Genomic DNA, 22,549 nt, shown 5'->3' with positions numbered 1-22,549 from the left:
CCCCCACATCCAGCGACCCTACAATAACAACCCAGTGCACCCCCACACTCACCGACCCTACAACAACAACCCCGTGTCCCCCCGTCCAACAACCTCAAAATAACAACCCTGTGCACCCCCACATCCACCGACCCTACAACAACAACCCACTGCCCCCCCACCTGGCAACCCTATGAAAACAACCTGCTGCACCCCCCACACTCAGCGACCCTACAACAACAACTCAGTGCATCCCCACCTGGCAACCCTATAAAAAAACCCCGCAGTGCACCTCCACATCCCCTAACCCCACAACAAACCCCCATACAACCCCCCCTCCCCAAACCCCCCCACCCCGCTTCCCCCAGACCCCTCCACCACCACCGGGACCCTCCCCCGTAACCCCAGAGGGTCTGGGCACCCCCCAGCCCCAAAGCCGGCCGGGGGGGTGCCCGCGGGCGCTGCCCCGGAGCCCCTCGGAGCCCCCCGGAGCCCCCCGGAGCCCCCCGGCCGCCCGGCGGGTCCCCCCGAGCGGCGCCTGCAGAACAAAGGAAGCAGCAGAGCAGGAGCAGCAGCACCAACGTGCGGCTCCTCCGCGACACCCTCGGGGTGCGGGGGCACCTCCAGAGCCGCCCCCCGGCCCCGCTTTTCCACCCCCGCCATCCCACCCCGCCGTGCCAGCGCTTTGCCCCGGGGGGAGCTCCCCCCCCAGCCCCCCGTTCCCAAGGGGGGCCCGGACCCCTTTTTTCCGGTAAATCTCTTTCTATATAATTTTTTTTTGGGGGGGGGAGGTGTTGGTGGAAAGTTGCCGGTGCGCGGCTGAAGTTTGTGCGGCGGCGGGGTGAAGTTGTTGAGAAGCCGGCGTGGTTTTGAGGGGAAAAAGAAAAAAAAAAAAAAAGAAATAGGAAAATGGGGTTGGAAAAAATCAAGGGGTGGGATTAAGGGGAGGGGGGGCGGTGGGGGGTGGGAGGTGGCAGCACCCCGTTGTGGTGTGGGGGGTTTGGAGGGAGGAGAGGTGGGGAGTCACAGGGGCCGCCCCCGGGGTGGAATCGCCGAAGGAATTAAAAGTCGGGGTGACTCCGCTCGGCTCTGTCCCCATAGAACCGTCCGGGGTCCCCAGGGAGGGGACACGGTGACGCCGGGATGTCCCTCCTGCCGGGCACCCGGCTCTGCCAGCCCGGTCCGGCCGCCGCGTCCCCCCCGGCCGGGGGGAGCCCCCAAATCTGACGGTCACCCCCCAACTTAGATGGAGAGGCTTCGCCGTGAGGTGAGTGCCCCCGAGCCCCCCCTGCCCATCCCCCTCCTTCCCACACCTTCACCTTTTTGGGGTGACTCGTGGCCTCTTTGCGACGTCACCGTGACTTGGAGGGGGCTTGTCGGGGTGGGCAGGGAAAGCCCCTTCTTGGTTGGTTGATGGGTTTCTTTTTTTAAGGGTATTTCCCTGAGAAATGGGACTTTCTGCTGCCTTAAAAGCCGCTTTGATGTTTCAACCTCCACCCACCCCCCCCAAAAAAAAATCTCAGCTCATCCCTGGGGTGTTCCCAAAACACCGCCGTGGGATGTGCAGGACAAAACCCACCTTTACATTGAATTTCTTGGAATTTCTTGATATAAAAGAGCAAAACTTTGCGTGAAACCCACACAGGAGCCGTCGGGGGGTCCTCCAAGAAGCAGGGGGTGGCAGAGAGGGGAGAGCAGAGCCGTGCCCGAGGGGAGCATCACCGAGCTAACAAGTCTTGGCATTTTCTCCACCAAAAATTCCAACGCCTTCCATCGGCACTTCTGGTTTTACCGGCCGGGGTGGTTGGAACCGGGATCTCTCAATTCCGTGCCCGTCATGCCCACGCAGGAGACACAGGGAAGGGGGGGCTGCTCCGGCTGTGGGGTCTGCAGCTGGAGAGGTGGGAGGGAGGAACATCTGCTCGGGGGTTGACTTTTGGCGCTTTGCCACCCCAAAATTTGCTGCTGCTCGGCTTTTTGGGGGTGTTGCGGGGGCTGAGCCTTGCGCCTCTGAGTTGTGTCCGACAGGTTTTTCCCTTGGGATGGTGGGATGGGGCAGTGGGGACATGGAGACAGGTGGCTGGGCTGGCATTTGGCACATGGCAGGGCCGGGGAAAGACTTTGCCCTTGGCAAAGCGCCAGCAAACGCGGCCAGTGGTGAGGATTTGTCCAGGACACTTTTCCATGGAGTATGTGCTAAAAAAGGTGATTTATAAGGATGTTGCCGGAGCCGGGGCCGGCAGTGGTGGGATCCCCCTGGGAATCAAAGTGCCAGTGGGTCCCTGCCTGCTCCGGGCTGGTCCTGGCGGTGCCGGCGGCCGAGTGAGGGGTGTGTCACGATTCCCACGTCCCGGCGCCTTTCCCGGGGTGGTTTGGCAGACGGAGCTGGCCGGGCTGCCAGCCCCTTCCCAGCACCAGTTCCACCAGTTCCTCCGGCTCAGCTGGGCCCGGGAAAACTGGCATCTCCCCTTGCACCTCCATTGCTGCAGCCGAGCTCCTGAAACCTCCCTTGGGGTCCATTTCCATGCATCCCCATCCAGAGAGTTTGGGAGAGGAGGAGGGAAGATATCAGAGGTCAAGGTTTTGCTTTGCTCCCCATCCTGTGACACTACTGGACCCTCTCCTGCCCTCCCAGGCGGCTCTGGATGCCTTTGCCATTTGCATAACTAATTAACATCTTGAGAACCCTCTCATTAATTCCATGGAATACCCGGCAAAGCCTCGGGAGCTGCCTGTGTCCGCCCAAACCGCCTCGCAAAGGCCGGGGCTGCCGGAGGGGAGGGTGCTCCGACCCATCTCCCTGAGCTCTGGGGGGACAAACCTGAAATAAACCCCAAAGAAAACTCTATTCCCGGCAGGAATGGTCGCACCAGACCCCCAAAACCCCTTTTTGGAGGGTGGTGGGATGGGATGCTGCACATCCCTGGTGCATTCCCAGCATTGGGAAATGAACAACTCAGCCTGGAGTTGACAGGCTGTCTCTGAGCCGAGCACTGGAGATTAGGGATAATCTCATTTAAAGCATTACTAATAAAAGTTACTAAATTTGTCTATCTTGAGGGGTTTCCCTGGAGGCTTGAGGTGGGATTTTTTTTTTCCTCCAGCCTGAAATCGCCCCAAAACGTGTCTGGCATCTCCAAAAAAAGCACGGGGGTGATGGGTGGGATGAAGGATCAGCTGGGGTTTGGCTTGTTTCTGTCCGGCGCATCCCAGTGTCACCTGCAGGACGTCAGCCAGGATGTTCCCGGATAATCCGGAGCGGTGCCTTCGTCTCCGTGTCTTTGTTGGGAATATTTCAGCTTTGGGCTGTGATGGGAACAACTAAAATTACTCGGGAGCAAATCCCATGGATGGTCAGGCTGGAGGAGGAGGGTGGGAGGAAAGAGGCGCCTGCCGGAATGAAATCCCTGCCGTGGGTTTGGCAGGGACTTGTTGCACGGCAGAGCCGAGCTGGGCCAGGAAAAGGAGTTTTGCAGCCATCATGCCAGGCTGGAAATTTGGGGAAAACCAGTTCCCAGCACCAGGTTATCCTATTTATTCCCGTGGGAGCCGTGTTGCTCGGGGCAAAGGTTGTGTCCCGGAGGGCTCCGGCTTTGCAAGAGAGCTCTCAGCTCATGTGTGGCCTTTTTGGGAAGAGATGAGCTCCAGGGAATGTCTCAGGGATGAGGATGTTGGGTCTGTGCTTGTGTTTTCCACCTGGATTTGGGATCTGGTTTATCCGTCCCACTGTGCTTTACACAGGCTCTGGGATTGCTCCTTCTGCCGCAAATCCCTTTGGAAAACAGTTTGCACTGGGATGCTCCTGGGAAACCTTTGGGAATTTTCAATTAGTAGCAGTTTTGCCAGCAATTTCGCCAGGAATAGGCTTGGAAAACTCCAAGCATTCCTGGAGCATCACCTGGATGGGTAGTTTTTGGGGAATTCACTTTCCTGTTCCCCTTTTTCCTTCTCCCCCCCTACTAAATATTCCTGTGCATCCTAGTGAGACCTGCCAGCTCCAGACAAAGGTTGGAAAAGCCGGAGCTGATCCCACTGGGACTGTTTCAAGGATCCAGCCCCAGCTTAACCCTTTCGCCAGCCCATTCCCACCACTTTTCCCGTGGGAAAACATCCCCACTCCCCCTTTTCTTCACTGGGGTCTGGATTTTAGGGAGAAGGGGGGAGATGGATGAAGTGAAGATTCTTTGGAGGGGGAATTTAAATGTTGCAAACCTCTGATGTCCCCAAACTGATGAGGGCCTGAAATGAATGATGTCCTTAAATTATTGATGTCCCCAAATTCTCAGTGACCCCAAATGAACCCCACCAAATCAATGTACCCAAATTAACAAGGGTGCCAGGGGTTTAATGGCAGGAAAATATGTGTCCCTCCCGTCTCCCCCTCGTCCCCCCCAGTCTCCCCTCTCATGTCCCCCTGTGATCCCCCTCTTTTCCCCCCTGTGTCCCTCCTCCTGTCCCCTCCTTGTGTCCCCCTCATGTTCCCTCTCATGATGCCTCAGATTCCTGGAGGAATATCACACCCATGACCAGGGGTTGGGGGTCCTGTTACCCCATTTTTTCGGGGGTGGGGGTCACACGTCCATGTCCCTCTTGTGTCCCCCTCGTGTTCCCCTGTGTCCCCCCCATGTCCCTCGCTGTGTCCCCTCCTTGATGCCTCAGTTTCCCAGGGGACAATCACACCCATGACCAGGGTTTGAAGGTCCTGTTACCCCATATTTTGGGGTGCGGGGGTTGCATGTCCCCGCTCTGTCCATACCCCCCCATATTTCCCCCTCGTGTCCCCTCCTTAATGCCTCAGTTTCCCAGGGGACAATCACACACATGACCTGGGTTTGGGGGTCCTGTTACCCCATTTTTTGGGGGTGGTGGTCGTGTGTCCATGTCTTTGTCCGTGTCCCCCTTGTGTCCCTCCCATGTCCCCCCTCGTGTCACCTCGTGTCCCCCTCTGTGTTCCCCCTGTGTCCCACTCTTGTCTCCCCTGTCATGCCTCAGTTTCCCGGGCGACATGACCGGGGTTTGGGGGCCCCGTTACCCCATTTTTTGGGGGGCGGGGGGGGGGTCGCGTGCACCCCCTATGTCTGTGTCCCCCTCATGTCTCCCTGTGTCCTCCCGTGTCCTCCTCTGTGTTCCTCCTGTGATCCCCCCGTGATGCCTCAGTTTCCCGGGGGGGCAATGATCCGGGTTTGGGGGTCCTGTTACCCCATTTTTCTGGGGGCCGAGGGAGGCCGTGTGTCCCCGCCGTGCCCCTGTCCCCCTCACGTCCGTCCCCCCCCCGTGTCCCCCCCGTGGTCCCCCCCACAGCCCCGCTCCTGCGCAGCGGAGGGAGCGGGCGGGCGGTGCCACTGCGTGGGGAGGGGGGGGGGCTGCGCGTGGGGGGGAAAGAGGAGGAGGAGGAAGAAGGAGGAGGAGGAGGAAGGAGCGAAGAGGAGGAGGGGGAGGAAGGAGGAGGAGGAGGAGGAGGAGGAGAGGGGGGGAGCAGGGATGCGGCGCCCATTCCCCCCCCCGGCTGCGGCGGGGCGGCGGTGAGGGAGCGCGGCGGAGAGGGAGACAAGATGGCTTCCTCCTGAGGGCCGGCGCCGAGCGGGGCCGGCGGGGGCTGCGGGGGCAGCGCGGGGGCCGCGGCGAGGTAAGAGCACCCCTTCCCCTCCAAAAAAACACCCCTCTCTGCACCCCCAAAACAGCCCCGCAAACAAAAATACCCCCTCTCGGGGCATGCGGGGCGGTGCGGGTGAGGTTAAAGCCCACCCCCACCCCCCCACACCGGTGCTGGCGGCCCCGCGGGGCCGCGAGGACAAAGCGGCGGGGCCGGGGGACACTCACGGCCCTACCCCCCCCTTTGGGGCTGTTTTCCTTCTTTTATCCCTTTTCCTTCCCCTGCAGCATCGCTTCGTGGGGGGGGACGGATGGAGACGGGAGGGGGATAAGCCCTGAGGTGCCCCCCCCTCCCATTTGCATTACCCCACATGCTTGTGGCCTATATTAATTGTTGTTATTTATTAACCGATGCCGCCCATCGCCGAAATGTGCTGAGCTCAGAGGTGATGATGCGAAACAAGGGCGATGAGGCTCCCCGCGGCGTGACGTCACCCTGACGTCACCGTGCTGGTGGCAGCTGTCACATCCCTCGCCGTGACGAGGACTCGGGGTCCGGCGCGGGCACCCCCCGCTTTCCGTCACGCCGGGATGGAGGTGGGCAGCAAAACCGGCTCGTCCTCCTCGGCAGGGTCTCATTCACCCGCCGAGCCTGCGCCTTGGCTCGTCCCGCTGCCACGAGCGGTGGTTTGGTGGCAGGCAGGGACGCCACCACCGCCACCACCACCGAAGGGACATCGCCGGGGTCAGGCGTTGTCAAAGCGCGTGGCCGAAGTTTGGAGTCGGCGGTGAGGAGCGGCTCCGGCACCACGTGTTCCGTGGGGATCTGGGGATGCTGAACATCTCTCGCGCCCGCGTTGCGCCCGCCAACGCTGGAGCTGCCTCCGGCGCTTTGGGAAAAAGAGAGAAACCCTAGAGCCCCACGGCAGGTGCCGGGGTGGTTGGTGGTTGGTGGTTGGTGGGTGACGGGGTGTGCTGAGCGTCGCCGAGGTTGCATCATGCTGGGAAGGGCCGGGAGCAGAGTCCTCTGGGGTCAGGTTGTTATGGGGGCCCATAAAGGAGCCCTGCTCGTGGCCTTTGGCACCTCGTTAGCCCTGATGAGGTTTGTTTTTCGAGATTGCCGACATGGACTCTTCATCGCAGGTAATCCGGGAGGAGGTGGCTCTGAGGAGGAGGCGATGGGGTCTGGGAAGGCAAAATGTGTGGCCCCCCAAGATTTTGGCCTTTCGTGGTGTGGTTTTGCTGGCCCCACTGGGAGTGGGGATGGCGAAGCGGTGGCGTGGTGGCTCTGGGATGTGTGGTTGTTCTGTGGGTCTGCGTCCCAAAAAGCCTCTCCTGCGGTGTCCCTGGCACTGCTGGCACTCTGGGAGTGAGCTGTCCCTGGTCCCCTGTCTGCATGTGCTGAGGTCCCTAATCCTTGTCCCCATGTCAGTGGGGGTCCTGGTCTCCTGTCTGCATGTGCTGAAGTCCCCAGTCTGTGTTCCCATGACATCAGGGTCCTCAATCCCTCTTCTGCACGTGCTGAAGTCCCTAATCCTTGTCCCCATGGCACCAGGGTCCCCAGTCCCCTCCCTGCATGTGCTGGGGTCTGCAGCCCCTGTCCCTATGGCATCAGGGTCCCCAGCCCACGTGTGCCAGGGTGCCCGGTCCCCATCCCTATGGCATTGTGCATATGTTGGGGTCCCTGGTCCCCGTCCCCATGCCATTGGGATATTTGGACTCCTTCCTGCACATGCCAGGGTTCCCAGTCCCCATTCCCTTGTCCCCAGGTCCCTCCCTGTGTGTGGTGCCTGTCCATGTGGCACCGGGGCCCTCAGTCCCTGTGTGTGCCCTGTGTGTGTCCCTGTTCCCATGGCATTGGCGTTCCCACGTGCCGGAGTTTCCTGGTCCCCATCCCCACTGCACCAGGGTCCTTGGTCCCCTGCTTGTCTCAGTGTCCCCATCCCCATGGCAGCCGTGTCCCTTGTCCCCCACCTGTGCACACTGGGGTCCCTGCCCCTTGTTTCTGCAGCCTCGGTGTCCCTGTTCCCTCCCTGCATGTTCAGAGGTCCCTTGTCCCCATTTCTATGCCATCGGAATCCCCAGTATCTTTCCTGCATGTTCAGGAGTCCCAAATCCTCTGCCTGCATGTGCAGGGTCCCCTCTCCCCATTCCCATGGGATTGCCAGTCCCCTCCATGCATGTGCAGGGTCCCTTGTCCCAGTTCCCATTCCACTGGGGTCCGCAGTCCCATTCCATTGGGGTCCCCAGGCCCCTCCATGCACGTGCAAGATTTCTAGTCCCCATTCCCATGCCATTGGGGTTTCCAGTCTCCTCCTTGCACGTGCAGGGTCCCTTTTCCTTGTCCCTGGACACTGGGTCCTCGGTCCTCTGCCTCCATGTGCCAGCTTTCCCTGCCCCCATTCCGATGGCAGTGGGGTCCCTTTTCCCTGCTCCCTCCGTGTCCCTCACTCCAGGGAGGCAGAGAGCCTTCCCAATGGGATGACAGTGCTGAAACCCACTGTGCCCATCCCCTGCTGTCCCCACTGGATCGGGATGAGGCCGGGATGCGCCCCAAACCCAGCCCCACTGTGAGACCCCCTGTCCCCTGCTGTGCCAGCGCGTTAATCCCGTTCCTGGAGCTCTGTGCAAGAGGGTGCCAGACCATTTTTGAGGATGAAAGAGCTGGTTTTATTTCTCCCCCCGCTCCCTGGGCCGGCATCCAAGGGGAGATGAAATGAAACGGGAAGAGGCTGGAGGTGAAACAGCTGCGCTCAGCCCCGTCCCCACTCCACATCTGCCCACCACACCACTGCCAGGGCCGATTTGCTCCTGTGTCCCAGGGCCAAAATCCCCTTTTCCTGGGAGCTCGGCAGCGGCGGGATGAACGGGGATTTGCAGGAAGGGCTGTCGGAGGGAGCCGTGTCGTGGGGACAATGCCATGTGTTTGTTTGCTACAGCTAAAATGGCAGTTCTGAAGGGGAAAAAAAAGCGAGAGAGCCAAGTGCTTCTGCACATCCAGTCGCCGCATCTTTTGATTAAATGAGATTTTGCTGTCGAAGGGGGGAGCTGGGGACCACGAGCTCCAGAGCCTGCAGTTCCCAGCGCAGCCAAACGAGGGGAAAAAAAAACCTCTGAGCCACCCCAAGCCCTGAAAATGCCGTAAAAAACCCCAAATGGGTCGGAGCGAGTTGTGATCGCTGCAGGTGTCACCGCGGGGGCCGGGATGGGTGTGATGGGTGTGATGGATGGAGGGGTTGTCACCACAGGGCTGGTGGCACTGCCCTGCTCATCACAGCCCCGATTCCCAGCCTGGAAAAACATGGAAAGGATGGAGCAGCATCCTGGGAGCTGCAGCAGGAGGTGCTGGGGTGCAGAACGGGGATAAGGAGTGGCAGGGTGAGGGGCTCTGAAGACCCTGAGCCTCTCAGAGCCCGGTGGTGTTGCAGTCAAAGCCTCTGCACTTCAGGCCGTTGTGTTGGAGCTGCTGCAGTTAAAGCCCTCCCGCTTAAATCCGCGCCAGTTAACGCCACTGCAATTAAAGCCCTGGCACTTAATTAGCGCCAGCGCAGCACCAGCTCTCAGAGCAGTGCCTCTGTGAGCTTCCTCGTTGGGGTGGTTGGTGCTGGAGCACCCCGGGATTGTGCTGCTTGTCCTCTGGATCGCACTGGGATCACACTGGCATCACAGTGCCTGCCCTCCAGAGCACACTGGGAGCACACTGGGATTGCACTGCTTGTCCTATGGAGCACACTGGGAGCACACTGGGAGCACACTGCCTGCTGTCTGGATTGCACTGGAAGCATACTGGGATCACACTGCCTGCCCTCTGAAGCAAACTGGGATCACACTGCCCACCCTCTGGACCAGACTGGGAGAACAGTGCCTGTCCTCTGGAGTGTACTGGTAGCACGCTGCCTGCCCTCTGGAAAACACTGCCTGCCCTCTGGAGCACACCTGGGATCACACTGCCTGCCCTCTGGACCAGACTGGGAGCACACTGCCTGCCCTCTGGAAAATGCTGCCTGTGCTCTGGAGCACACTGGGAGCATACTGGGAGCACACTGCCTTCTCTCTGGAGCACACTGGCATCACACTGCCTGCCCTCCAGAGCACTCTCCTGGTCCTTCAGACCACATTCCCTGCCCTCCAGAGCACTCTTCCTGCCCTCCGGAGCACATTCCCTGCCCTCCAGACCACGCTGCCTGCCCGCACATGGCTTTTTTTAGGTTTACAAACACAAGGGCCCCGTGCACGCGCCGCTTCCCCCCCTCCTTGCCGTGAGTCACCAGCTCCGTCACCGGGCCGGGGAAGCCGGAGGCGGCGGCGCTTTCCCCGCGGTGCCGATGACCCGAGCGAGGGGGAAAGAAGGCACAATCACACTTTGTTTTTCTCTTCTTTCGTCATTCCCATTCCTCTTCTGGGAGGAAATGGGTGCTGGGTGGTCCTGGATGAGGTGTTTTCAGAGAGGACCCTGGCACCGGTGGGAAGGTGGGAGAGTTTAAACGCCACCGGCTTCCCTGGCTCCCTCACCCTTCGTCGGTTGGGTTTCCTTGGATTCAAGGCGATGCCAATCGCTGTGGTTTTGGGGATGGGTGAGATTTTAGCAGGGAGAGGCTGGTGAGATCCCAAAACATTGGCAGAGGTGCTGGCAAAAGCCTCCCAGCAGTGGCGGTGAGCGTGGCGATGCCGAAGCCCCCGCGCTGAGCTCATCGTGGAGCCGGTTGGCGTTGGGGCTGAGGTGGCTGCGGTGACTCAGCAGTGCCGGTGCTGACTCAGCGGCTCCAGCCCCCGGGGAAGGCAGCGGGATAGCGGGAGAGCTTGAAATTTTTGGGTAGAGAAAGGGCTATTTTTGATCCAGCGCGCTGCAGAGTTGCCGATGCCGAGCTGGTGTTTTCCACCCTGCGCGCCTTCCTCTGGCTTGGGAATAGGGATTTCATCCAGAGGGGTCACGTTTCCCACCTGCCACAAGGTGCTTTTCCCTGTGGGGAACGGGTCATGGCGGTGAAACCAGCTCCGGGTTTGGCAGAGGCGGCGTTTTCCCTGCTCCCAGATGGGGCAGGGCTCGGCTCCCACTCATCTCCCGGCTGCTGCCCGCCGGCCGTCGCCGCCGACTTGCCCGTGCTTGCCGGGTGGGAGGGCGGCAGCACACGCGGTTCTCCTCCTCCTCCTCCTCCTCCTGCTGTGCCGAAGGTCGGGCGAGTGGCACCGCGGTGTCGGCGTGAGGATCCCCACGTCCCAGGGAGGGGGGGCACCGCAGCATCCCCCAGGTATGACGGGATAGGGGTGACCTGGAGGGAAGCTGAGCACCCTTGGGTGCTGGGTGGCACATCCTTGATGTGGAGGACCGGGAGGGTGCAGGCACCCTTCCCCTGCTCAACCTGGGGGGCAAAGGCTTGAAAATTGGGGCGTATTTGGTCAACACAGGAGCGTAGGGCAGATTTCCATCCTGCTTTCCAAAATCAGGCTTTTCCCACCTGGTTTGCAGTGCAGAGCAGTTGGCATGGTGGGAATGTCCCCACTGGGGGCTGTGGGGGTGCTGGGAGCAGACTGAACCTGGTCCCACAGGGAATGCTGGCAGTGGGGGTGGGAAATCAGGCCCAGCCCTGCAGGGGTGACTGGGGTGGGACGGGAAATGCTGCTGAGTGGGAGGCGAGGAGAGGCCCCTTCCTTCCCCTCCCCTCCCCTCTTCCTTCCTGACTCCTTCCTCCCTGTCCCTGCCCCCTTCCTACCTACCCCCTTCCCCTTCTTCCCCTTGTTTCTCTTCCCATCCCCATCTTCATCTTCTTCCCCTTCTCCTCCTTCCCCATCGCATTTCTCTGCTTCCTTTTTCCCCTTTCTCCCCTTCTTCCCCTTTCTCCCCTTCTTCCCCTTTCTCCCTTCTTCCCCTTTCTCCCCTTCTTCCCCCTTTCCCCCTTCTTCTCTTTTCTCCCCATTTCTTCCCATCCCCTTCTTCTCCTTCCCCATTTCCACCTTCCCCTTCCCTTTGCCTCCCCTTCTTCACCTAGCCTTTTTGCTTCTCCTTCATATCCTTCCCCTTCACCTCCTTCCTCTTCTAATCTCCTTTCCTTTCCACTGCTCTTTCCTCTTCCTCCTCCTCTTCCCCTTCCTCTTCTTCCTCTTCCCCTTCCTCCCTATCTTCCTCCTCCATTTCTTCCCTTTCCCTTTCCTCTTCCCCTTCCTCCCACCCTCCTTCCCCTTCCCCACGGACAGAGCAGGCACAGCGATCTGGCCGTGCCGCGCCGGCCCCGATGCCAATCCGGGAGCGCCGGCACGAGAGGATCCAGCTGTGTTTGAGGAAAAAACCGCTCCAAGGAACAAAAATAGTGCCGTGGGGTTTTTTTTTCCTCCTCCTTTTCCCTTTCAAGAGCTCAGCTCCCTCCCTGTCCGCCCGGAGCCGGCAGCCTGACGCGGCTCTGAGCTGTGCCAAGCCTTTCCAGCCTTTCCTCCTGCCCGCGCCAACTGGCGGCTCCCGGCTCGGCTCCGCGCCGCGGTGGGAATGTGCCGCGGTGGGAACACACGCCGTGGCTTGGCTGAGGGAGGCATCCTGCTTCCCAAAAACTGCTCTGGTGGGAGCATCCACTGGGGCAGCGCTCCCTGAGCTTCCCTGCTCCAGACATCCCTGCTCTAAGTGTCCCTGCTCCAAACGTCCCTGCTCCGAGTGTCCTGACCCCAGACATCTTCACCTGAACGTGCCCACTCTGAGCATCCCACTCCAAACATTCCAGCCCCAAGCATTTCCTCACCGAGCATTCCTGCCCCAAACATCCCCTCGCTGAGCATTCCCAACCCCAAGATCCCCGCCCCAAACATTCTAACCCCAAGCATTCCCTTACTGAGCATTCCCGCCCCAAATTCCCCTTGCTGAGCTTTCCTCATCCCAAGTATCCCCACTCCAAGCATCCCAACCCCAAGCATCCCCACTTTGAGTGTTCCCACCCTGAGCATACATTTGAACCCCAAGCATCCCTTCCAAAAGGGAAAACACTTTTCCTGGACTAAACAAGGAAGATGGAGGTGGGAATAAATTTTTTTCCACCTGGAAAAAGATCCCCCACATCCCTGAGAACATACAGGAGCTGGGAGTGGGATTGTATCGTGTTCAGCTGGCTCGGTGAGAAGGAAAAAGGGGTGGGAACAGTTGCTCCAGCACCATCTAGAGAGGGATCATGGCCACGGGGGTCCCTGAAAGTGCTCCCGGGGCTGCAGCAAAGCAGAGCCGGGCTCCCCGCGGCGTAAATCAGCTCAGCTCCCTCGGCATCACCACTGTTCCGGCTTTTCTCCAGGCTAAATGAGGACAGGAGTGAGCGGCTCAGCCCCAGCGCTGGGGTCAGCCGGGGCCATGGAAACAGCTTGGAAAACAAGGCGGGAGAGGCAGCGGTGGCCGCCTGCGGCGGTGGGAGGCAGTGGGACCACGGGTGGGTACCCGGCCAGGGGGAGCCGGGGGGAGCCGGGGGCATCGCTGCTCCCACTGGGTGCTCAGGCTTCCCACATTTCCTTGGGTTTCCGTTTTCACGGGCGTTGAGCGTGAATTTAGGTCATTCAGCTCCTCTCCAGTCTCCTCCCACCGACACTGGGAGGCTGTGGCAGTGGTTTGGGGTTGGGAAGGGGTTTCCCGTGTCTTGGAGTCTGGTGATTTGAAGCGGTGCCCCCCGGGAGCGTCGATCCCGGCGCGGAGCGTGCATGTGATTCCAGCAGCATTCCCTTCCCGTCAAATCCCTTTGGTGGCACCACCTGGGTGTGTTGTTATTGTAGGGCCTCGGGACGCTCTGCGATTCTGCGGGATTCTGCGGGATTCTCCAGGCTTCTCCCACGGTGCCCCCCAACCCACCATCCTGGCAGAGGATCCCCCAGGGTTGTTGCCAGAGGAGGAAAACCGCAGTGGGATGCCGGGGCTGGCCGGGCTCCACCGGAGTGGGGCCGGCAGCCAAAGGAGCTCTTGGCCGGCCCGTGCCGGCACTGGCAGAGGCTCCCGCTGACCTCTGGAGCTCCCGACCGTGCCCTCGCCGCGGCCCCGGCACACGGTGCCCTGTGACCCCGCCCCAGTGCCACTGGGAACACCTTGGCATTCCCACCAGCCTTCCCCCGGCTCCCAAACTGCGCACTTTAAATCAAAGCAAGTGGTTTTTTCCAGCGGCGTTTTCCGAGCCGCGTTGTGTGCGCCGAGTTCATCCGTTCTCTGCAGCTCTGGACAAGGGCTTTAATAAATCTCCAATGTATTAATTTTGGGAATTTTCAGGGTCCTGGTGGAGGGAATACGTATTTTGGGAGAGTGAAGGATTTAAACCTGTTTCCCCGTGGGTTCTGGATGGGTTTAGTTTGGGTTTCGTACAGCCCAGAAAGGAGGTGGAAAGGAATAATTTGAAAAAGAGGGAGGAAAAGGAAAAATAAGGAGGGGAAAGAGGGTTTGGAACAGCTTGGACTGTTGGAAGGATGGATGGATGGAGGGATGGATGGATGGATGGATGTCCCTGTGGGATTCAGCTCATCCCCTGGTTTTTGGGTCAGTTTGGGGCTGCTTTGAGATTTGGATGTACAGAACTGGGAGATATTCAGGTTCCTGGCCCTATAGGGCTGTTGCATGTATAGGTTGCTGGATATATAGGACTCGGGAATTCAGGGTTACTGAGTGTTTAGAGGTGCTGCATATATGGGATTGTGGGATATATGTGTTGCTGGATGAAATGAGTTGCTGGATATATCGGGTCACTGGATGTGCAGGTTGCTGGAGGTACAAGATTGGTGATTATATAGGAATCCTGGATATATAGGGCTGCTGGATAGATGAGTATGAGTATTGCTGTATGTGTAGAGTTGCTGGATATATGGACTGCTGGCCATATAGGGTTGTTGGGTGTATAGGTCCCATGATTTGGTATATAGAACTTGGATATTTAGGGCTGCTGAGTGTTTAGGGTTGCTGGATTATAGGTCTGCTGGATATATGGGATTGTGGAGTATATAAGGTGCTGAATATATAAACTGCTGAATATTATTTGTTGCTGGATGTATAGGATTACTGGATATGCAGGTTGCTGGATGTATAAGATTGCTGATTATATAGGGCTGCTGGACATATGGGGCTGCTGGATGTATGAGGTTGTTGGATATACAGGTTTTTGGTTGTATAGGGTTACTGGATATATATAGTTGCTGGATGTATAAGATTGCTGAATACATGGATTGCTGGGTATCTGGGTCAGTGGATCTATAGGCAGTGGGATCTGTATGACAGTCAAATCTGTAGAGGAGTAGGATCTATGGGGCTGCAGGATCTATAGGGCACAGAACAGTGGGATCTAAAGGGCAGCAGGATCTATAGGGCAGTGGGATCTATAGGGCAGCAGGATCTATAGGGCAGCGGTGCAGTGGGTTCTCTAGGGCAGTGGAATCTGTAGGGGAGCAGGATCTGTAGGGCAGTGGGATCCATAGGGCAGCGGGATCCATAGGGCAGCAGGATCTATAGGGCAGTGGAGCAGTGGGATCTATAGGGCAGCAGGATCTATCGGGCAGTAGGATCTATAGGGCAGCGGGATCTAGAGGGCCACCATTCCCGGCTGGAGCAGCCGGAGCCGTATCGGTCCCTCCTCGCCGACTCCGGGGTCGGGGTCCCCCCGCACCCCCGTGGGGCTGTTCCGGGGGCCCGGTGCCGGCGGGGGCGGCGGGGCCGTGGCGGGCCCTGCACTGTCCGTCCGTCTGTCCGCCCCTCGCTCCCTCCATGCCCGCATCCCTCCATCCATCCCTACGTGCGCGCCGCGCCGGCACTAATGGCTCCTCCAGCTGCCTTGGCAGGGGGCGGGGAGGGCCGGGGCGGCTGCGGCTCCAACAACCCGCTGCGGGCCCTCTTTGCTGCCCGGCCGGGCCCGCGTCGCCTTCGCCTTCGCCTCCCGCCCCGCACACGTAAGTGCCGCCCGGGCAGCGCCGGCCCCGCACCGGCCCCGCGCCCCCGCCGCGCTCCCCGGCGCTCGCTGCCTTCCCTGCAGACGGCTCCCGACTATTCCCAGGGAGCGCAGCCCAGGCTGGAAGCCCTCCAAGCCGGGCTCTGCCTGTGTGGTTATTTCCTTTTTTATTTTTTTCTTCCCTGCCTTCCCTCTGTTTAAGGCATTTAAACAGGGGAAAAATAAAAAAAAAAAAGAGGAAAAATAGATTAAAATAAAAATAAGTGTTTTCGTCCTCAAGGGGATTTTCCCCCCTTTTATAGAAGGGGCCGTGCAGGAGCTGAATTAATCTTGAATTAAGCTTGGTTTTATCGTTATTTTAATTTATTCCCCCCCCCTTCAGCCCCAGCCCCCTCCCCAGCTTTTATCCTTTCCCGGGCTGAATGGGAGGAGGTTTGAGCAGGCAGCACTTTTTCCGGGGAAAAGGGGCTCAATAAGTGCCCACGGCAGTGATGGGGGGATTTCTGTGGAGCGCGTCGAGATGGGGAGGGGGATCGATTTTCGGGAGGAAGCCGCGAGGTCTTTCCATCTCCCAGCCCACGGGGCCGGGAACAAAAGGAGCTGGATGAGAGAACTAGGAAAAAATAATTACGTTTCATATACGTTTTTTTCCTCCACTGATTTGGGGAAGGTTGTGGCTTTCGTATTAGCCCTTTAGGAGCATCGGGGAATGCTCAGTCCTGCATTGAATTCACACGGTGAACTATTTTCATGCATCCCCAGCCCGGATCCATAACCTGCTTTATGGGATGGAGCAGCCCAGGGTGCCTCCCTGACCCCGCGGCTGTTTTTTGGGGCTTCCCCCGCCCTTCCCCAGCATGTTCTTCCCCCTGGGAAGACCCTCAGGGGCGGCCGGCGGCCGCTCCCACCCGGAGCCAAACAGGTTTGTCATCATTTCCCCGGGGTGGCGTCACCGCTGTGACACTTGGGGGCCCCGGCGCGTCCCCCCCGCGCTCTCGGAGGGGGCTCGTGGTGTTTATCTCCAACGCTTGGGAAAATCCCCTTTGGCTGGGCGGGAGGAGGAGGAGGAGGAAGATGACGGCGAAGGAAGGGCGGGCGAGGTTGTTTCTGCCGTGCTTTGCAAAGGAGAGAGCGGAGGCGTGTTGTCCCCACCCTGCCCGTGTTGTCCCCACCCTGCCCGGGCTCGGTCGGGGACGAAGCACTTTCTCCCCAGACCTGCCGGACCGGTCCCATCGCCCGCGGCTCCGGGGATGCTGCGAGGGCACCGCAGCCCCTCCAAACCCACGGCAGCACCAGGGTGAGCCCTGTGCCAGAGCGGGGCCGCGGTGGTTTGTGCTGTGCCTCCCTGGGGGTTTTCACCCCACTCCACGGGGAGGAGGGATTTTTGGGGCTAGAATCGTGCTGGGAGCGGCTCCTCCAAGGTTTCGCTGGGGTTTTACCAGAGTTAGCAGCGTTCTCACCTCTGGTGTGGGATCTGAGCGTGGCTCTACTCACACTCCCACCGTGAAGGGGAAGGTGAAGGACGCGGTGGGGGCAGTGGTTGAGGGGTTAAACATGGCCCCAACAGCCAACAGACACCAACAGCCCCACGCAGAAAACTGGCTTGGACACCAGCCCTTACTCGGAGCTGTGAGTTGTAACTCGGAGCTCTGACTTGTAACTCGGAGCTGTAACTTGGAGCTGTGACTTGTAATTCAGGGTCTCCCTGCTGAATCTGAGCCTCGGCTCCTTCCCACGAGCCGGTGCCGGCCCCATCCAGCATCAGGAAGCTCTGCCCACAGCCCTTGCTTGCTTTGGCATGGTTCTTCCAGCGAACCGGGGTGTATTTTTAGCCTGCCGGAAGCTCCCCCTGGTTATCGGCAAAGGGCTCCATGCGCTGCCAGCGCCCGGCACACCCGGCTGCCGGAGCACTGAAATCCCCGCTGCCGAGGGGGGACAGAGCCACAGGGCACAGAAACCCCCCCGTCCCTGGCAGAACCCCTGGGAAGGTCTTATCCAGGGTGTGCATCCCAGATGGGCTCCCTGGGTGCCCGACGTGGATGGCTGGGTTTGGTCCGTCCCTGGCACGCAGCCGGTGCCGCCGGCGCTGCCAGCGCTGCTGGGGAGCCCTGGCCCGGCCGTGTTGATACAGACACCGGGTTATTCGAGGTGAAAGCAACCCCTGGCACCGGCATAGCCAACTCTGGCAGCTTCCTGCCGTGCCGCGGCCCCCGGCAAAGGCCGGCTGCTCCCGGCCAGGATGTTTGTACAGGGCACAGGGCCAAAAAACCCCCCTCTCCCTCCCTGTGCCGCTTCCTTCACCGTGTAAACTGTGTCACCAGAGCCAGGATGGCGATGGAAATCCCAGACCTCCCCGTGAGCGATTTTGAAAGTGGGTGGCGGGGTGGGGACGTGGGTGGAAAGTGGATGCCTTCCGAGCCGAGCTGGTCCTTACTCAGCCGGGCAAACCCCGTGTGGCTTTGCCGCCAGTGATTAGTATTTCACATGGCTCGTCTGCATCTTCATCCCCTGGGTCTGAAAAAGAGATGGGGAAAAGGGGACTGAAGGAAAAAGAGGGAGAAAATGGGCTGGGGGCTGATGGCACGTGGGTCATGGAGGGGGAATTCACCTCTCTTCTCTGTCTCTCCTCACAGACAGGTTCGGCGGGTGACGCGGTTGATGGACCCAGCAGAAGCCAAATGGAAGAAGGGCCAATTAATTATGTGGAAGAAAGGCGGCTGAACGAGGGCAGCGGGCTCAGCCTGGTGAATGGGGGCCGGCTGGAGCCGGGGGGCACCGCGCTGATGGAGTCCAGCGGGTGGTCGCCAGATCAGCCGCCCGCCGCTGGCAAAGCCCCCCTGGAAGACGTCCGGAACCTGGTGGCCTTCTCGGCGGTGGCCGAAGCCGTCTCCTCCTACCGGCTCCCCCCGCCAGGCTCGCCGTCGCTGCTGTACGAGAAGTTCGACTCGGAGATGAGCCGGGGTGGGCTGGGCGCGGCCGACGGCGTGCCCAGGGGCGAGGACCTGCACGCCCTCAAGGCCGCCCTGGCGCTGGCCAAGCACGGTGTGAAGCCCCCCAACTGCAACTGCGACGGCCCCGAGTGCCCCGACTACCTGGAATGGCTGGAACAGAAGATCAAGACGGCTCTGGGCGAAGAACTGGCGTCCCCGCGGCCCCGCGCCGCCGCCATCCCCCCTCCCACCCCCCAGGAAGGTGCTATTGACCCCCAGCCGGTGCCTGAGGCCGCCGAGCCGTGCCCACCCGACGGCCTCCCCTTTTCCCAGAGCGCGCTGACCATCGCCAAGGAGAAGAACATCAGCCTGCAGACCGCCATCGCCATCGAGGCCCTCACGCAGCTCTCGGCCGCCCTGCCCCAGCCCGTGGGTGATGGGCAGCCGCCGCCCCCGCCGCCCCCCGCCGCCCCCTTCGGCCCAGGCCCCCTCGCCCCACCGGGGGCCGCGTGGCAGCGAGGGGACGAGCCCCGCTACCCGCCCGAGCCGGGGGCAGCACCTGAGCCATTTTTCGGCGCGGCACCGCCCCGGGGCAACTTCTCAGCGCCGTGGGGGCTGGAGGCTGAGGGGGCGGCGGGGGCTGGAGACCCCATGGCAGAGCTGGAGCAGCTGCTGGGGAACGCTGACGACTACATCAAGGCAGCTTTCAAGAGACCCGAAGCGACCCCTGGCAAAGTGACGGCCCCCAAAACAGAGCCCCCTGAGCGAGCGGCCAGCAAGGAGGCACCGGGTGGCCCCCCGTTGCCGCCGGTGCCACCGGAGCCCGACCTGCACAAGAAGACGCAGCTGGTCCTGCAGCAGCATCTCCACCACAAGCGCAGCCTCTTCCTCGAGCAAAGCCTGGCAGCGGCAGCTCCCCCAGACCGGCCGGGAGGATGGTGGGCTCCTGGCACCCCTGCCGTGCCCCCCAAACCCTTTGAAAAGCAGCCCAAAGAGAAGAAGAAGAAAATGCCGCCTGAAAAGCCCCCCCCGGCCAAACCTCTCCGCAAGCAAGTGCAGATCAAGAAGGCGAAGCAGAAGGACTCACAGCCACTCTTCCTGCCCCTCTGGCAGATCAGCCTGGAGGGGTTTCGGGCGCCCGCCGAACCCCCCGCCGAACCCCCCCCCGAGGAGATGCAAACGGACCCGCTGCTGCCGCCGCCATCGGCCCTCCCGCACCAGCCTCTTGCACTAGCCCAGCCCGCCGCATGCCCCCCGCCACCCAACCCCCCCGGTGGCGTCCCCCCGGCTCCCGACTCTCAGGAAAGGGGTGCCCCCGGGGGGGGCCCCCAAATTCACTCGGCGCCGGCGGGCTCGGAGGAAGCGCCGGCTGCCCCCCTGCCGACCACCTCGGCTCCCATCATGGTGGATGACAAGTTGGAAGAGCTTATCCGACAATTTGAAGCCGAATTCGGGGAGAACTTCAACCTGCCGCCCCCCGAGACGCCCGCCCCGCTCGCCCCCGGGGCCACCGAGGAGCCGGGGGGACCAGCACCAGCCCCGCAAGGGTCCCCCCAAAGCGCCGCCGCCGCCCCGGCCCCGGGCAGCGCTCCCCAGCCCAGCCCCAAGAGCTGCGCGTTGTCTCCGGGGAAGGCTCCGCTGTCAGAGCCCCCCTTCACCGCCCGCTCCCCCAAACAGATCAAAATCGAATCTTCTGGTGCTATCACCGTGGTGTCTACCACGTGTTTTTACTCTGAGGAAAGCCAAAACCCGGACGTGGACGACGCCGACAGGACGCCCACCAAGGACGAGGTGCCGCTGACGCCGACTCTGAGCGGCTTTTTGGAGTCTCCGCTGAAGTACCTGGACACGCCGACCAAAAGCCTCCTGGACACCCCGGCCAAGAGGGCACAGGCAGAATTCCCCACCTGCGACTGCGTTGGTGAGTGAGTGGCCGTGCCAAGGGGTTACTGGGGTGGCATTTCCAGGAGTTTATTTTTCCATGATTGCCGTGGATATTTAACAGAATGATGCCACGGTGCCAGCAAAGCACCTGATTTTTGGGGGCAATCACAGAATTAGAGGGTCAATTAGATTGGTAAAGACCTCTGAGATCATCAAGTCCAACCTGTGACCCAACCCCACCTTGTCCCCCACACCATGGCACTGATGCCACATCCAGGCTCTGCTTAAACACCTCCAGGGATGGGGACTCCACCCCCTCCCTGGGCAGCCCATTCCAAGGGCTGATCCCTCTCTCTGGGAACAACTTCTTCCCAATGGCCAACCCAAACCTGCCCTGGGGCAGCTCCAGGCTGTGCCCTCTTGTCCCACTGCTGATTCCTGGGAGCAGAGCCCGACCCCCCCCGGCTCCCCCCTCCTGTCAGGGAGTTGCAGAGAGTGAGAAGGTCTCCCCTGAGCCTCCTCCTCTCCAGGCTGAGCCCCCCCAGCTCCCTCAGCTGCTCCTCACAGCACTTGTGCTCCACACCCTTCCCCAGCCTCGTTCCTTTCTTTGGACGTGCTCCAGCCCCTCAACATCTTTCCCAACCTGAGGGCCCAGAGCTGGGCACAGCACTCGAGATGCAGCACTCACGTGGTGAAACACTGGTGCTGTGGAGCTGCTTCTGCTTTCTGTTCTCGCCTGTTATTTTTGTTGGAAATGCTGAGCACCCACCGTGTCACCGCGGGGGTGGCACCGACACCACGGGCTGTGCTGGTGGGGGTTGGATGAGCAGCAAAACCAAAGGGCTGTTGGGTTTTATTTCAACCACTCAGCTGAATCCCACGAGTCCATGGTGGTCCCAGTGCCAAAACCCACCTAAACCCCTGGTTCTTTAGGGTATTTTCAGCCAAATTAGTTGGTTTGGAGTACTCAGAGTAACCCAAACTTTGGCTTTTCATGTGTGCTTATCCCTGGAGAAATCCTTGCTGCTGGGATGCTGCCTTGTTCACTGGCCAATCCAACCAGGATGCATTGAAAAATCACCAAACTCTTGGATTTATGGGGTTTTGGGGTCTTTTTTTGGTGTGTGTTGGCATTTGTTAGATTTTGCAGCAAGCCCTAGAAAATTCCCATCTGGTCCTTTCAGTCCCCCTTCATCCGAGTGCGGGGAGCTGGATCTTCCCGGTGTTTATACCAGAGCTGGGAGGAGCAGGGTGAGGATTTGGAGCATCCAGCTGGAAAAACGACCCCCCTGCTGCTGGGAGAGGTGGCCTCGGGCTAAGACCAAGCTGCGCTTTATTAGTGGGGCTGATGATTATTTATTTATTTGCCTATAAATGGCAGCAGGAATCAGCCCAAAAGTCACGGAGCAAAGGAAAAGCTTTTCTGGAGCCGCTCAAACCGATCATGGAGTTTGCCAGGAAAAGACTGGAGTTGCTTTTTCTTTTCCAGCGTGGTTTAAGGGACTGGGAGAGGGGGAATTCCCCTGCTGCCACCTCTCTGTTTTCCCAAGGAAAAGCTGTGGAAGGAGCAATTCAGGAGTGGGGCTCGGTGCCTTGTTGGGTGCTGTTGGAGGCTGGAATGAAATCAGCCTTCTCCGCGCGTCCCGTATTGATCCCTGTCTGGACAGCTGCATCCCAGCTGAGCCCGGCTTTCTCCTCAGCCTGGCTCCCAGCCAGCTGGACATGATGGGAATGAAAATCAGGGTGGTGAGAGCAGAAACACAGATCAGACCCAACCGTGGTGCTGGACGCATCCCACCCAGAGGTGTCAGAGCATCCCGGTGTGCTGGGGATCCATCCTTGTGCCTGCCTGGAGCATCTGGTGCTTCCCACATGGCACCTTCATGCCCTGAAAGCCCTGAGGGGGCTGTTGTTGTGAGGGAGGGGTTGGTTGCAGGGCTGTAACCCCAGTGTCCTGCTCCTGTATCCTGAGTGCCCTCCTCCGGTTGCCCCAGTGTCCTTCTCCTGTAATCCCAGGATCCTCCCATAGCCCCAGCATCCTTCTCCTGTATTTTGATCATCCTTCTTGCCATGGTCTAGTAACCTTGGTGGCATTGGATCAGGAGTTGGACTCGATGATCTCGGAGGTCTTTTCTGACCTGGTTGATTCTGTGATTCTATGATTCTCCCGTAGACTCAGTGTCCTTCTCCTGTAGCCCCAGAATCCTCATGTAACCCAAGTATCCTTCTCCCATAGTCCCAGTGTCTTTCTCCCATAGTCCCAGTGTCTTTCTCCCATAGTCCCAG

General features: G+C 60.1%; 1 protein-coding gene across 1 annotated transcript in view; it reads left to right on the top strand.

The window, feature by feature from the left end:
• Positions 1-5,580: 5,580 nt before the first annotated feature.
• Positions 5,581-22,549, top strand: part of TET3 (tet methylcytosine dioxygenase 3) — a 24,736-nt gene continuing 7,767 nt past the window's right edge. The window contains exons 1-2 of the mRNA XM_027701573.1: positions 5,581-5,605; positions 18,083-20,300. Of these exons, the coding sequence (XP_027557374.1) occupies positions 18,128-20,300 (2,173 nt within the window). The 5' untranslated portion in view covers positions 5,581-5,605; positions 18,083-18,127. The remainder of the gene's footprint in view (positions 5,606-18,082; positions 20,301-22,549) is intronic.

This window comes from Neopelma chrysocephalum, unplaced genomic scaffold (assembly GCF_003984885.1).
Source record: "Neopelma chrysocephalum unplaced genomic scaffold, ASM398488v2 Primary Assembly neopelma1_163, whole genome shotgun sequence".
NCBI classification, from domain to species: Eukaryota; Metazoa; Chordata; class Aves; order Passeriformes; family Pipridae; genus Neopelma; species Neopelma chrysocephalum.
This window is presented reverse-complemented; position numbering and strand designations above follow the sequence as displayed.